The 16945-nt window shown below is 40.6% G+C and overlaps 2 protein-coding genes across 5 annotated transcripts in view; both read right to left on the bottom strand.

Annotated features, from left to right (window-relative positions):
• Positions 1–16945, bottom strand: part of LOC102731775 (estrogen receptor-like) — a 464527-nt gene that overhangs the window by 180855 nt on the left and 266727 nt on the right. The gene's annotated exons all lie outside the window — the stretch shown is intronic.
• Positions 1–16945, bottom strand: part of ZNF609 (zinc finger protein 609) — a 211597-nt gene that overhangs the window by 35456 nt on the left and 159196 nt on the right. For all 4 annotated transcript variants that reach the window (XM_081829550.1, XM_081829551.1, XM_081829552.1 and 1 more), the window contains one exon: positions 16323–16548. In XM_081829550.1, coding sequence (XP_081685676.1) covers positions 16323–16548 — 226 coding nt within the window. The remainder of the gene's footprint in view (positions 1–16322; positions 16549–16945) is intronic.

Genomic DNA, 16945 nt, shown 5'->3' with positions numbered 1-16945 from the left:
AGATATACGACTTGCAAATATTTTCTCTCATTCTGTTAGTTGTCTTTTTAACTCTCTTCATAGTATCTTTTGATGAATAAAAGTTTTTAATTTCAATGAAATCAAATTTAACTATTTTTTTTCTTTTATTGCCCATGCTTTTGGTGTCATATCCAAGAAGCCAGGCATTTTTAACTCTGTAAAAAATGTAATTAAAAAAAAAAAAATCAGATGAAAAAATAGTTGCTAGTAGTGGGATAGAAAATGCAGAAGGAAATTACAGCTTACTGTCTCTCATCATGAATTCAAAGTACAGTATAAAAAAGCTCAAAATGAAGACTTTTAAGCATCCACATTCCTCCTCTTAGTAGAGGATCTCTTGGTCTAAAGATACATATAAAAGCTTCTCTACTTCAACCTTTCAACTTAATAACTTTTATAACAAAAACAAAGTTACCCACTAGATCAAGAACTCATCAACTTTGCCTACCATTTACAGATGACATATCAGATCATTTGCACAGTTTAAAAACAAGTGGATTTTGGGCGCCCGGGTGGCTCAGTCGGTTGAGCGACTGCCTTCGGCTCAGGTCATGATCCCAGGGTCCTGGGATCGAGTCCCACATCGGGCTCCCTGCTCTGCGGGGAGCCTGCTTCTCCCTCTCCCACTCCCCCTGCTTGTGTTCCCTCTCTTGCTGTGTCTCTCTCTGTCAAATAAATAAATAAATAAATAAATAAATAAATAAATAAAAAGACAATATTATAAAAACAAGTGGATTTAGCAAGACTTTTGGTACCAAACCATTTCATATGTTCTATGCAATTTACAACTGACCCCTAAGACTCACATCTCAAGGCAGAAGCCATGGTAAAGGGATTTATTCCTGGGTGTGCAAACATCAGTTCTATCATCTGTTATTTTTAAGAGACCCTTTTTTCTTTTTTAAAGATTTTATTTATTTATTTGACAGAGAGAGAGAGAAAGAGAACACAAGCATGGGGAGCAGGAGAGGGAGAAGGAGGCTCCCCGCTGAGCAGGGAGCCTGACACGGAGCTCGATCCCAGGACTCCAGGATCATGACCTGAGCCAAAGGCAGACTTAACCGACTGAGCCACCCAGGTACCCCTAAAAGGCCCTTTTTTCTTTTTCTTTCCCCTTCTTTTTAAATTTTAAGGCTTGTCACCTTAAAAAAGATTCCCTTGGAAGCTGTATTTCCTTAGTGTGGTTAGAGAAACACAAAGAGCTAAGCTAATGTCCAGTGCTAATGGGAGTGGTTAACAAGAAACTAATGGTTGTTGCTAACACTCTTTAAACTGATGCCCAAGTGTGGTACAATCTAGTCCTGTTCTCTGGAAGTTAAATACGCCTTCAGTTGTGCTCTTCTAGTTCGCTTTCCTAGTAAAGTCCTCTTTATTACTCCCCATACTTTTTATATGGGCCGAAGGTCTTTTTAGCCACCACTAAATGATCAAGAGCCTGTTAAAAGGGCTCTGCATAGGTCTAATTTCTTTCTAAATGAGAATGACAGACATGTTTGTCAAGTGGTATTGGGAATGGAGGCAAGAAGGAGGAGGATGCATCTGCAACAAATAACTTCCAGTCAGTACTAATTTCAGGTTTTCTAGTCCTCTGTAGAGACAAGGGTGGAGCAAAGTAAGTAAGTCACAGTTTCTGGAAACCTGTAAGCATAGCTGCATCTTGGGCTGGAGCAGTACACCACAGGAAATTGGTAGGACCGAGAGGAGAGGTACAAAAGGATGCCTATGAGGAGGGCTGGTTTGAAACTACCACCTCTGTGGAAACCCTAACTGGCAGAACACAGGAACTGTTTACTTCTCACAGCTGATCTCTGGTATACTGTCTAATGTTTAATCTTGTCCGGTGATTAGAGATTAGGCAAATTTTGAGCACTGTTTATTCCAGGACTAAAGTTCAAACCAGAGGTGTAGGAAAAGGGTGAATATAACTAGAAATTCATGCAAGGTAGTCACTTTCAGAAATGAAAAGACTAAGGAAAATTAGGGCCATCTGTGGTTCATCTACTACCTATGATTTTTTCTCTAAATCAGTTGTATTCTGAAAACTATTTTTTTTTATGGGTTTACCAGTAGTAATATCAGGAACTTTGATAAAAAGTGCCATATTTTAGGTAAAACTCTGGTCCCAAATTTGTCTACAGCAATGAAAATTATTAGAGAAAATGCTTTACTATGCTATAAATTCCTATGTCCTACCAAACCTCAAGCAGGCAGAACCTCAAATCAGCTTTACAGCAATATCCCCAAGGTGTTTTGTTTGTTTGTTTGTTTTTTAAATCTCACTTATCCTGGCAATCCATTCATCTGCAAGTCGGGGATTTGACTGTAGGGAAGAATCAAATCATGTATGAGTCTTCCAAAACCAGAAACCCAAAGGCAGAAGTGTGGTTATTATTCCCTTAGAGAAGATACTTCCAAAAAGAATCTATATTTCCTAGGAGCCCTTTAGTAATACTCTAAATATAAGTCTCTGAGGTTATCCTATAAAGCAATTTGGAATAAAGTCTTCTGCCGAAATGTTTGAAGTTTATGGACCAGTGGTTCCCCAACTTGGTGCATATGGGATACACCCCCAGATGATTAAAAAAATACTGACACCTGGTTCCCACCTGCAGACACTGTGATTTAATTTAACTGGGCAAGACCTGGGCATCAGGTCTTTAAATCTCTGCCCCCACATTCTAATGTGCAGCAAAATCTGGGAACCACTGTGTCTTCAATTTCTTCTGCCTTCAATTCTGGGATTGACAGGAAACAAAAATCCTAAACCCTTATTTCTGGGATCTTTTGGGGCTGAAGGAACCAAGAAAGCACAAGGTAACACCCACCATCCTGGAACCATTTTCACATGACCGTGGTATTTTCTCTCCACAGAATTTCAGGCTAAAGTATAATAGAGGGCCAGCTGAAACCACTGTCAAGCAAGTACCAATTTGGGGAGCTGGTTAGGTAGAGATGTAAGGCCAAAGTGGGACATCTATCAAATGTAAAGCCACTCCACCCCCAGACTGTGGGAACAGGGAGGCTGCGGAGGACAGTAAAGATCTAATACAATTCCTCCTCCCATCTATAAGTTCCCACACCATGGAAACTTTGCCTAAGTGCAACAAAGCCTGGCTCACCACACCCTGAAATCTCACATCCTCCCTTTCTTCTTGCTGAGGTAACCACACACTATACCCACACTGGGAGGCAGCTCAGCAGAGGTCATCACGCCCTCGGCTGTCCTGGGGAGTCCTTGTGTGAAAGCTACTGGAAATAAGAAGGATGGTATCATCTCAATGGGACAGCTTTGAAGAAATACTTGCCTGAGGCTGAGGTGGACTCACACTTGTCCACGGTTTTACTGCTTTATGGCCTAACAGGAAGAACCGGGGTAAGAATATGGCTAGAGGCTAGTCTACATGAGGCATTTTTCCTTTCAGCCTTCTTCAGCTAGAGGCTGACAGAAACGGCTAACTGCTGAAGCCTCTTTTTCTTTCTGGTAACCTCCACTTGGCATTTTCAGGGTTTGTTAACAGAGCAGAACCAAACCACACTGTAGTTCTCAGTGCCAAAAAGGGCGGGGGGGGATAGTAATGTAGAGAGAGGAATGGTTGAGATTAGAGAGTGGATGATCTTCTGCCCAGAGTGGCTCTGGGAAGCAGTGTCTCATATTACTATAAACAATTCTGGATTTCCTTCCTCTCTCTAACTTGTGACAATAATTATTTTGAAATTTTCAGTGGCTTCTGTTTGGGTTGAATTGTGTCCCCCCCGCCCCCATTTGGTTGAATTGAAGTCCTAACCCCTGATAGCTCAGAATGTGATCTTATTTGGAAACAGGGTCTTTATAAAGGCAATCAAGTTAAAATGAGGTCATTTAAGTGGGCTCTAATCCAATATGACTGGTGTCCTAATAAAAAGGGGAAATTTGGACACTCTGACAGACAGAAGGAAGAAGATGTGAAGGCACACAGGGAGAAGATAGCCAGCCATGTGACTGGAGTGATGACATCTATAAGCCAAGGGATGCCAAGGATTACTGGCAAACACCAGAAGCTAGAAGAGGCAAGGAAACATTCTTCCCTCAAACATCAGAGAATGCACAGCCCTGCTAACCCCTTGATTTCTGACATCTAGCCTCCAGAACTGTGAGACAATAAATTTGTTTTAAACTACCCAGTTTTTGTACTTTGTTATAGTAGCCTTAGGAAATATAGCCCCAAACAAAGCTGACCTGGTATTGATTAAATCAGTCAGATTTTACCTCAATTAGCCTCAATGAATTACTGCTGTTAGCCAAGATTACAGTCTAGGTCAGTGGCTCTCAAATAGGGTGGGTGGAACACAGTGGTGATGGTAGCAAATCAATTTTTTGGGAAACTGCTCCATAATAAATACTTAAGCTCTATACTGAGCCCACTGATTCAGAACATTAGGAGTAAGCGATAGTCAACATATCTTTTAAACAATCTCCCCAAGTGATATCACTGGCTTGCTCTGATCTCTGCACCACTATGCCACCCCCAACTGAGTAACACTAGATTAAATAAAAGGATAAAACTTTGGGTCTTCCCCAAATTTATCTGTAGATCTAATGCAATCCCAATCAAAATCTCAGGTGTTTTTTTTTTTCATAAAAATTCACAAACTGATCCTAATATTTATACGAAAATGCAAAAGGCCAAGAATACCCAAGGCAATCTTGAAGTACAATAAAGCCGGAGAACTTACAGTACTAGACACCAAGCCTCATAAAGCTATAGTTATTAAGACAGTGTAGTACTGACATAAGACTAGGCAAGTGAATGAGTGGAACAGAAGACAGGGTCCAGAAATAAACCCACACCTATGTCACTTGACATAACAAATGTGACACTGCAGTGCAGGGGTGGGGGGAGGATGGAGGTGGGAAGGATGGCCTTTTTAATGGGAAGGATGGCCTTTTTCAATAAGTGCTGGGTCAATTAGGTAACCATATGAAAAAAGTAGAATCTTGACTCCCAACTCATACCCTAAACAAAAATCAATAGACAGTAGATCTATATGTGAAAATTAAAAAAAAATAAAGTTCTCAAAAAAACACATAGGAGAATATCTTCATTACCTTGAAAAGGCAAAATTTCCTTAAACAGGACACAAAGCACTTACTATAAAAGAAAAAGAGATAAACTAGACTTTATAAAAATGAAGAACTTCCATTCATGAAAAGTTACCATTAAGAGAAAAGGCAAGATACAAAATAAGACATTTATAATACGTATACATCTGACAAAGGACTCGTAATCAGAATATACAAAAAATTCCTACAAATTTGTAAGAAAAAACATACAACCCAGTCCAAAAGTGGTTAAACACACACTTCATCGAAGATTTCCAAACGGCCAATAAGCACATGAAAAAAGCTCAATTTCATGATCTTCATGGAAATGCAAATTAGTCATACATACACCAAACACGATGGCTAAAATGAAAAAGAGGGATGTCTGGGTGGCTCAGTTGGTTAAGCGTCTGCCTTCGGCTTGGGTCATGATCTCAGAGTCCTGGGATCAAGTCCCACATCGGGCTCCTTGCTCAGCGAGGAGCCTGCTTCTCCTTCTGCCTGCCTCTGTCTCTCTCTCTCTCTGATAGATAAAATCTTTTTTAAAAAAATAAAATGAAAAAGACAAGTAAGGTCAAGTGTTGCTAAGGATGCCAAGCAACCAGGATTCTAATCAGAAGTAGGAGTATAAACTAGTTCAGACACTTTGGAAGACTGGCAATATCTACTGGAGCTAACCATATGTATACCTAAGGACTCAGGAATTCCATTCCTAAGTATATACAGAATAGGAGTATGTACATATATTCCTCAAAAGATACATACAACAATTTTTCCAGCAGCATTTTGCACAACAGCCCCAAACTGCAAACAATCCAAATGCTCATCAACAACTGAATAGTGTTACATTCACATAATGAAATACTGTAAAATAATGAGAATAAACAAAGTACCACTACATGTAACAACATGGATAAATTTCACTGGCATAATGTTGAACAGCTAGACATAAAAAAGTATACACTGTAATGATTTTATTTATATAATGTTCAAAATGGAGAACACTAATCTATGATGTTGGCAGTCAGAATTGATTTTTTTTGAAGGGGTTAGCTATTGGAAGGGAAGAATGAAGGGGCTTCTGGGGTTGTAGTAATAATGCATTTCTTCAGGGGCGCCTGGGTGGCTCAGTCCTTACGCGTCTGCCTTTGGCTCAGGTCATGATCCCAGGGTCCTGGGATCGAGCCCCGCATCGGGCTCCCTGCTCTGCGGGAAGCCTGCTTCTCCCTCTCCCACTCCCCCTGCTTGTGTTCCCTCTCTCACTGTGTCTCTGTCAAATAAATAAAATCTTTAAAAAAAAAAAAAATAATGCATTTCTTCATACCACGAAGTGGGCTCACTTTGAAAATTTGATGACCTGCATGCTTATGATTTGTGCACATATTTATATTTCTATTATTGTTCAATAAGACCTATTAACATAAAAACAAAAACACTTAGGTTTGTGACTCCTGTACAACAGTACCAGGATCAGCTGAGATGCAAGTTAGTTATATGCGCAAACTCCAGGGTAGCGGACCAGTCTAGTATCTAATGCAACTGTACTTGGGGGGATGGTGGGGGAGGGTTTCCACTTTCTTCATCCATTCTTTCTCCATACTGATAGTTGATTCTGGGAGACTTTTTAATAGGATAATTTTAAGCAGCAGGCTAAAAGCTGAAAAGCAGAGGGGAGCTTGGTAAATGGGAATATGCACAGTATTTCAATGTACTGAATGATACAAGAAATTTTTCAAAAGATGGGCATAATCAGTCAAATAAGGAGAAGGCAGGTTGTTCACTGAAATAGTTCAGGGTTAAAAAGTGTCATTTGATTTTGAGTTCAATGGGGGTAGAAAAGTATTCGATAGCAGTCTTTTAGGCTCTGTAAAGACATACTAAACAGAAAAGAGAGTACAGAGCTTGTGGGAGGGGGAACTACTCAATTTCTCACCATAGCCTTTTTGTCACAGAGCTTGTTGCTATGGAGAAGGCCATGAAGGCAGCAACGAGAGGAAATAAAGGATCTGGCAGGAGTAAGCACAGTGACAGTGGATTAAACAAAAATTCCTTGAGCAATTAGCAAGTAGCAGGGCCTATAAATGACACACTTTCCATTTTTTCCCTAACCCTTACCCTTCTAAAAGTATAGGGGCTTGGTTTGCCACTATAATTTAACTCAAATACAGAGAAGGCTGAATGGACCTAACAAAGCCTAAGCCTGGCAGACAAAACACAGGCCATTTAGCAATGCTGCCTCATGCCAGGGGGAATGAGCTACCTACCCACCCCTATCCTGGGGAAATGATCTCCAGCTGCCTAAATTATAAAGTTGATGCCCTATGATTTCTTTGTTCGGTAAAGCCTGAGGGAGATAGGATAATGAAGTATTAGAAGAGGTGCAGAACAGCCTCTTGTTTCATAAAGCAGTCAGAGACAGAAAGAGAGAGGAGAGAGAGAAAGAGGGAGTTCTTACTGGTATCATTAAGAGGCAGCAGCAGCGACCTGGGAGCAAAGCTCTGCCTGAACTGGTCTGAAAACTACTGCTGTGGGAGAAAAGGCCGGTTGCCAAGTTTGTTAATAGCTTCTGCCCATCATTGTTACAGCAGCTTTATCAACCAGGGCAGGGCCAGGACCTGTTTTTAGCAGTGTAAGCACCGAGACCAGAGGGTGCAACAACATCTTCCAGCAGATCTCACCACAACCAATGATTAACAAAGACAGTTCTCTTGTCTGTCCCACACAAATGATCACAGAATTGTAAATATCACAGCTGGAAGGACCACAGAGATATGCAGTCCAACCTCCTAATTTTACAAATGAGGACACTATGGCCCAGACCAGTTAAACAACCTTATCCCTTTTACCTCTTGGAATCATATGCCAAAGCTAAATTAACTGGGGCTAATGATCAGTCCCAGTTTATACCAGACTGTATTTATTGCCTAGGTATCACTTACTGGGTTTCATACATAAGTATTAGGAATTATTTGTTAAAGGATGACATTAATAACAAAATAGGTCTGTCTCTGAACCCATCTTAGAGTAACAACTGAAATATCAAAAGAATTTCATTTGAAGCAACCTTGCTTATCTGCCAAGTCCACAGTCTGGCCAACTGTACCACCCCCCACCGTGCTTTGCTGAAGTGAGGGAGGTGGTGGGTGACAGTGCACAAATGGACATCTCTCTCCCTTGGAGATTAGTTTATTTTGCAATTTGCAAAATGAAACTCAAAGTCTGTAACTGAAATTTTTCCTTAGGGCTTCAGGATTTAAGTATATGACAGTGGGCAGATAACATAATCCACAAGGGTATATAGACATGTAACTGCCCTAAAGCATCCCCTGGGAGTAAGCTGCTAGGTGGGAAAAATGTGTTGGCTGATGTTTTGGGTGGGGGAGGGGTGGGAGAAAGTAAGTATTGATTTCCCTAATGTTTCCTTTGTGTGGCTGCTGTTGCCATGTGGTGGTCTGTTGCTATGAAGATTTGTGGTGCCAGACAATGGCTGCTAGACTCTTTATGACTGTGCTATTGGTGGAGCTGTTTCTGCACGAGTCAGGCTAGTAAGCAACTGGCTAAGCAGTGGAGAAAGCTTGGTCACTGCGCACCATCTCTTTCTCCAGGTAAGTGCTGCCTGAGGCAAGACTGAAGGTGAAGGATTGTTAATGATAGCCAAGGAAAAAGAAAAAACCAGAAGCTGAGAACTAGTGTAACTTTCCAGTATAAATATCTAAAATTAGGTACTTCACGGTTCACACACATACTATCCTACGTCAGAATCACACAGAATATACCAAGAGTAACTACCAAGATTACCATTTCCATGAAAGAAGATTTATGGACAGCCCCTTCTTTTTAGCGAGGAGGATAAAGACCTGCAGCTGGGATCTGCAATCAGATGGGGATGAAGAACTGCTGAGGCAGGTTCTCAGCAGAGTTACCACAGGCAAACTAACTTCCTGCTAAGCAAAACCACTGCCTATTACTCTGATAATGAGAAAACTGCAACCCATAGACCAAAGCACAAGGCTCAACCACAGAGTTTGAAGCAGGGCCAAATGCTCTCCCAGGTAACAGGGGCCAGAGTCATAGAAATCACCCTGGGTCTGTGCAGATGTCAGCTACTTACTCACCCTCTTCATCCTCCCCCATATTTACTCTTCTTTCTATCTCACAGTATATTTTTACACTTTTAAAGTATATATAACGTAAGGCTCATCTAGCCCCTATGCTGTCCAATACAGTAAACCACTAGTGACATGTGACCATTTAAATTTAATAATCCCCAGTATCATGTGCCACATTTTAGGGTGCTCAGTATCACACATGACTAGACTACCATTTTGGAAAGCGTATTTCCATCAAAAGAGTCTTTTTTTTTTTTTTTAAAGATTTTATTTATTTATTTGACAGAGAGAGACATAGTGAGAGCAGGAACACAAGCAGGGGGAGTAGGAGAGGGAGAAGCAGGCCTCCCGCGGAGCAGGGAGCCCGATATGGGACTCGATCCCAGGACCCTGGGATCATGACCTGAGCAGAAGGCAGACGCTTAACGACTGAGCCACCCAGGCGCCCCATCAAAAGAGTCTTATTAAACAGTGCAGATCTAGTCCAAGCCCCCACAAATTAGAAATCTAAGGCCAGGATAAGTTAAGAGACTTACCCAAGATGACACAAGCTAGCTAACGGTACAATCTGCTCTGGAATCCAATTCTCTTGACACTAGTTCAGATATCTGTTCTGTATTACTATGCCTTTAAGACACTATTAGTTCTTGAAACAGTGATCTTCAAACAATGCCTGACACTCTTAGTTGTTAAATAAAAATGTGGAGATGGGGATGCATAGCCTTTCTATGTCTGCTTGTGCATATATATGACAAATCTTTAATGGATACAAAAATTGAAACTCCCTCCTCCCCACCAAATCTTTAAGCTAGAATTTAGCTTTGGAAGATGGACCGAACTCATCATATAGCTTTTCATGGCATACAAGGGAGTTGTACTTGCTTTAGCTTCAAAAACATGGTCTTATAGCCCTGTAACTTCTGTCTTTCTGATTTTTTTTTTTGGTCTTTCTGATATTCTGGTAAAAGACCATACTAATTTCAGAGATGTTATAAGAGCAATTGGAGTGGGAAGGTGAACCCAGATAAATGATATTGAAACTTTTTTTAGCAGAATACCCTTCATATACAGTTTCACAAAGGAGCCTAACATATAAATCACCGCAAAGTAGAAATATTCTGGGTTGCATCTGGTGGGACAGCAGAGGTAGAGCCTGGGTCTTGATCTCAGGGTCATGAGTCAAGGCCAACAATGGCCTCCATGCTGGGTGTGGAGCCTACTTAAAAAAAAAAAAAAGATGAAGTAAGAGTCAGAAATAACTCTAGGGAGGTCTGAGCCTAGAAAACAGGTAGGATGGTAATATAGGTAATGAAAGTAGATGTAATAAAGAGAAATAGAGAAGAGGGAAAGAGACGCAAATTTCAGGAGAAAGATTATTCTTTTTCAGACATTCTGAATTTAAGAAATCAGCTTCTGGTGATGTATGAAATGGGATTAGGCAAAAGGTCAAGTCTAGAGATAAAGATGTGGGGACTGTTCATACAAGGGAGACAGCTGAAGCAATGAATATAAAAGACTGCACTTACTAAAAGAAGGCTGCTGAAGCAATGACTTCTGGGAGTTATGACGTATGAAGGTTATGCAAAGAAGAGTGGCAGAGCAGGCTGCTTCCCCTTCTTCCTTAATATGACTCTATTTTGTATGGGTAAATAATGCATCCAGTTAAAACACGACATTTCTTTGTCTCCCTTGCAGAAGGGGTAGCCAATGAGATTTAGGGAGGTCTTAGATCTGGCTTCTGGGAAAGCCTGTCAAAGGTAAACAGATTAGGTGGGAAGCCAAAGCTACTTTACTCTTCTCCTTCATTTTCAACCTGGAAAGTAAATGTGATATCTAGAGCTACATTAGCAATTTTGTAATGAAGAAGTAACTTTAAGGAGCCTGGAACACTGATTACATTAGAAGTCATCATACCAGCCCCGGACTGCCTACCTTCAGAATTTTCTTATATTAAATCATTATTACTTCATCTTCTGTTCCTAGCAGCCAAATCCCATTCTTAACTCAATGTTTCCTCAACTTTCCCCACTATGGCATACATAGTATGTGAAAAAAATATATTGTGGATAAGGCTGCTTGTCTGGGGGAAAGGAGTGGGACACCAGTTGCCACAGGTCCTCCCAAAGGCCAAGAGAACAGAACTGACCAATATTTCAGCATCCTAAAACCCTTCTGGAACTTCTGACTTAATAAATACAAGGAAGAAGAGGGGCTGACACAAAATAAAGAGAATAACCAGTCAAAAAGAGAAATGAGATTTTTGAGAGGTATGATAATGACAAGAGACGAGAGTTTCAAGAATAGAGAAACAGTAGAGCTTCTAAAAGTCTAGGGCAGACTGAGAAAAGACCTTTAGAAAACAGATGATCATTGGTATGAGATCATTTCAGTCAAATGGTGGCAGAAGAAATCTGATGCCAAGATGGTATATGATACTGAGTAGGTAAAAAGAGATTGTAAACAGCAATAGCAAGTAGTGAAGAAAATGAGAGAGGTCAACAGTTCAAAAGGGTAGCAAGGATGAGAAAAATACTTTCATTCTAACTGTTGCAGAGAGAGTTTAAATAGAAGAGGAAAGAATGAAGATGAAGAAGAGTAGATAAAATTCATGGTACAAAGTCTTTTTTTTAATTAACATATAATGTATTATTTGTTTCAGGGGTACAGGTCTGTGACTCATCAGTCTTACACAATTCACAGCGCTCACCATAGTACATACCCTCCCCAGTGTCATGGTATAAAGTCTTAAAGAATCTTCAGAATAAGGAGAGAAAAAGGGGGGGGGCGCCTGGGTGGCTCAGATGGTTAAGCGTCTGCCTTTAGCTCAGATCGTGATCCCAGGGTCCTGGGATCGAGCCCCACATCGGGCTCCCTGCTCCGCGGGGAGTCTGCTTCTCCCCCTGCTCGTGCTCTATCTCTGTGTCTCGAATGAATAAATAAAAGAATCTTTAAAAAAAGAGAGAGAGAAAGGGAATAATAGGACATAAAAATACATTTTAAGAAAGAGGAGGGAAGCTGGGAGGGTTTAGGCAGGTATCTTTGATCCTAGTTGCTTAAAAGCATGAAGAGAGAATGAATTGGGCTAATGAATCCTGAGAATGAGGTTAAGTATTGGGAAATGTGAATGTCACAGGGTGATGAAGGGATTGCTAAGCAGTACTGCGAGCTGAGCTTATGTCAGCTACCATATACTTGCATCAAAAGCAACTGGGTTTTGTGAATTCTTCCACTTGTCAGACTAGGATCAGGAGTTGAAAAATGTGGGTGGAAATCTTCTGAATGGGAGACTGGCAAGGTGAGTAGTTTCATTTTTCTGAAAAACAACTCTATATAACAAGTGTATAATGAAATTTCATCACTGGTATTAATATTCTTTAGTTTTGATCTATGAAATTGTTCATTTTCAAGATGCAATAGTCAACTAGTATATGGCTCTCCTGTTTTTCACTCTGGTGCTCTTTCCACTATACCACAAATTCTTCCAGAAAGCACATTTGATAAAGTAATGTTACACTCAGTGTGACTGCTTGAAAAGAAAAACCTATAGCATCTCCTGGAATTCTTATTTAAAAATGTCATCCTTCCCTTTCTTAAAAACACCATAGAAGCCAGGAAGCAATTTTGCCTCAGTAAAAGAATATGGTCTGCTTTAAGGATTCTTATACATTGTTTCCAGGACCCTGGGTTAAAGTAAGCCTTGTGAACTAGGAATGGATTTGGGACCTGTTATTTGGATTTTTTTTTTTTTCTAAAGTACGCTCCATGCCCAACATAGAGCCCAGTGTGGGGTTTGAACTCATGACCCTGAGATCAAGACCTGAGCTGAGACCAAGAGTTGGACACTTAACTAACTGAGCCACCCAGACGCCTGTTATTTTGATTTGAAGTGAGGTGGGACAAAATGAAATCAGGTGGAATCAGACCTCTGCATAAGTGCTACATCTCAAAAAAGCCAAAGAGAACATTCCAAGTTATACTTAGGTCTTTAAAGTCCTAAGGTGGAGCCTAGTCAAGGAGGATCTGTGCAGTGCTGGCTGAATTATGAACAGCCTAAAAAGAGATGGAATCTGCAGGAATTTAAAAATGTCTCCAAGGCAAGGTTTGCACTGAGAGGGAAGAAAGAAGCAACACTGCAGGACAGGTAGGCAAAGAAACCAGGAAGAATTGAGGGCCTGCCCCTACACCTGTTCTCAGCAAGGTGGCTCAGTTCTACAAGGACCTCATGATCCTCCATTTCTCTCAGAGGCCAAGGATTCACAGCTTCTCTCTAAGCTCTAAGGATTTTTCCATTTGAAGATAGTAGTTTGCTGGGCAAAGAGACAGACAGAAGTACAAAGAGTAGGATGGCAGACAAAAAGCCTAAAGGCTGAAGGATTTTTTTCCCCTAAACTATCTGTATATAGTTCTTATTATTAACTTGAGGACTGACTCAGTATACTACATCTTATAGATCTGCAGAGAATGATCTTTGCAGGAAATCTCTGTCACCTGAAGATGAAAAGGAATGTAAACCAACTCTGATCCCAATTCAGACCTTTGCCAACTGATGGTTCAGGTGAAGGCCCTCTGGGAGGGCCAGAAAGCAGAGTACAGTATATAATTGCAGAACAGTTCTCTTTCCCTTGTGATGAATGAAAAAGAAAGAGGAGAGGTACTAAGCCCTGAAACACAATATAGTGAATGGGAAAAAATATGGTATTAAAAGCAGGAGAACTTTTTTTTTTAAAGTTTTTATTTATTTATTTGAGAGAGAATGAGAGAGATCACATGAGAGGGGGGAGGGTCAGAGGGAGAAGCAGACTCCCTGCTGAGCAGGGAGCCTGATGCGGGATTCGATCCAGGGACTCCAGGATCATGACCTGAGCCGAAGGCAGTCGCTTAACCAACTGAGCCACCCAGGCGCCCTAAAAGCAGGAGAACTTTAAAAATCTTACAGACATAAATAAATGAGAGTGATCTCACTACCTGGTGACAGCAGTATTTATTCTGAGTTTCAGAGAAGGTCTAGAATTTTATAAAGTATTTGATATGGTTTCTAAGTTCAAACAATATTACAGTAGCCATTAGATATACATTAACAGCTAGAAATGACAATGACTAAATGTAAGCATTCATTCACTCAAATATCTTTGAGGGCCTACTATAGATGCCAAGTGTTAAGTATCAGATATTCAATGGTGAGCAAAACAGAGTCCCTGAGCTCACAGAATTCTAAAACAGTGGAAGATATAGATATTATTGGAAAAATATAATTATATAAAATTACAAACTGTGATAACTACTGTGCAATAAAATGCAGGATGCATTCAAATGTGTAAAAGGGAAACTTGGTAATAAGCTGCCAGGTAAAACCAGAGAGCTTTTCAGAGGAAATAATTAAAACAATTTTTTTTGTGTGTGTGCTAACATCCCCTTGGCAGGAAGTTTCAGGGATTCTGGGATAAAAAAAAGTAACCCCATTGTTCTCAGGAGAGTGAAAGGGTTAGCCTCACTTCCCTGCAAAGTTTTCATCAGGTTCACATATATGAAAAGCATCTTGCCCTTGGAGAAAAGTCACCATCATAAAGATGGATAGAATAAATAGGCAGGAAATTGATGTCTTCTATCTTCAATATATTGAGGTAACAGGCCCTGAAGGTTGTTTGGTGTCACAGAGCTGTGGTCTGGACACGTTTGTCATTCCAACAGACTCTGTGGCTGTTTAGATGTGTGGCCATAGGCAGATGACATTTTTAAAATTAGAGATAGCCACTTGTGATTTCCAGATTGTATACTGAATACACACATCCAGAGTCAACTTCTAGGGTCAACCTCTCTCTCCATTTTCTCTGCATTGGTTTCTAACACAATAGGACATTTTTTTTTTTTTTTTTTTTTTGGCATTATGGTCTCAGGCACACAATAAAACTTCATCAGCAATGTTATTCTGAAAGCTGAAGCTTTACTATATTGCTGCTTAACAATGAGAAAGCCAAAAACACAGAATTCTTAACGTGTACCACCTCAATACCTACTGCATGGTAGACTTTAAATAAATACTGAATCATAACAAAACATTCAGAGGAACAGACTTTGATTAGAATGACCACAATGAAATGCCTGAATTTCCACGGGCAAACTGACAAGATAGCTTATGATAATTAGAGATAATGAGCTGTGCTTCTCTGGGCCTTTAAACTCCAGAGTGGGGATGCTTTGAAAGTCTGGTTACTGATGCAGAGACCTGATGGGACCCTGAGACCCAGCCTCTCTAAACCACACATACTTTAACAAGAACTTGGATTCTTTATAAAAAGAATGTATGTGCTGAAATCAAATTGCCACAGATGGTACCAAGGGATCAGGAATACCTGGTTAAGTCCCTTTACACCCCTACTTTTTCAGGTTTATGAACTTCCAAAATAGAAGAGATTCTGTTCTCAGGGGCAAATGGAACATACAAGAAGTCTGGATGGTAGCCTTGGGCAGAAGCACCCTACAGTGAGCCAACTGCTTAGTGGATGCCTGAAAACAAGACCATGTAAACATTTCCCTGTTGCCTAGGCCTATAAAATCTGTACTAAGTGACAGATGCATGAAGTGGCGTGGGTGGCTGGGCAATGAGGCAACCAGTGGGAAGGAGCTGACTGCACCTCCAGGTGTAAAAAAAGGCAAGAGTTGCATATTCAATGAGCCAACACTAAGTCCATTTAAGAGTGACTGTTTTCCATTTCCTTGACTCCCACAGCTGTCCTTTCATTACTTTTTTCTCTTCAAGCCTGACCCAAAAGTTCATTTACATTCAAATTCTCCCACATAAAATGATAAAGAGGAGTATGGAGAGTATAGACACGGTTTGAATTACCTGGCTAGCACTCATCAAGTGACTGCTTCAACACCAGGGCCACCACTGTTGATTGATATGAAGGGGAGATAATTAATTTTTAAAAAGTGGCAATCTCGAGAAGCTGGATGATTTTACTAAGAAGTTTGCTGCGATCCTCTGGATAGGTATCACAAGCAGACTATGGCACTTGAGACTCCTAATAAATACTTGGTGTTATGTACAATGATAAGCCCATGTTGGCAGAAGCAGGTTGAGAAGGTATAGGAAAGTCACACATAGCACTTACCATCTTCTGTCTCCTGCCATACGATGCCCTCAAGGTTGACGCTTGTCCCAGGTTCACAGGGGCCCAGGCACTCAGGCTCTGTAGCTAGAGCCACATCACATGTGTTGACCCCAACTGATCGGGTACGAACCATGATTTGCTCACAGGGGGATGAGATGTCATTACTGACCACTGGTACCAAAAGGTGCAGTGGCAGGACCGCTGGTGTAGAGACAGGGGACTCCATCTGTGAGGGAAGAAAAGCAGCAGCTGAGTTGCAGAGAGAACATTTAGAGGAAATACCTTCTCTATAATCTAGTCCTACATTCTTTCCTGCCAGTGTGGAAGGCTCTAAATATAAGACTTTGGTCCTTCCTTTCAAGTTCCAGCTCATGATACCACTAAAAATCTAGTGGTTTATATGAGTGCACCCTGTGGTAGGAGAAGCTCCGTTTCTTATTAATGATCTTCCTGATAAACTGTGCTTAGCTAAAAGTGTATTAAAAAATCCTGTCTCATTTAAAAATCTCTAGTGATAGAGAACCAGGTCCAGATTTCAACAGTATTAGAGCACACAGATTGATGAGAAAGAAAAGGCTTCTGAGGCATGTTCTACTGCCACCACTGTGTTTCTCACCAATCTA

The sequence above is a fragment of the Leptonychotes weddellii genome, chromosome 9 (genome assembly GCF_054177405.1).
Source record: "Leptonychotes weddellii isolate Sample4059 chromosome 9, ASM5417740v2, whole genome shotgun sequence".
Taxonomy (NCBI): Eukaryota; Metazoa; Chordata; class Mammalia; order Carnivora; family Phocidae; genus Leptonychotes; species Leptonychotes weddellii.
The sequence above is the reverse complement of the archived record's forward strand: the minus strand, read 5'-3'. Positions and strand labels throughout refer to the sequence as shown.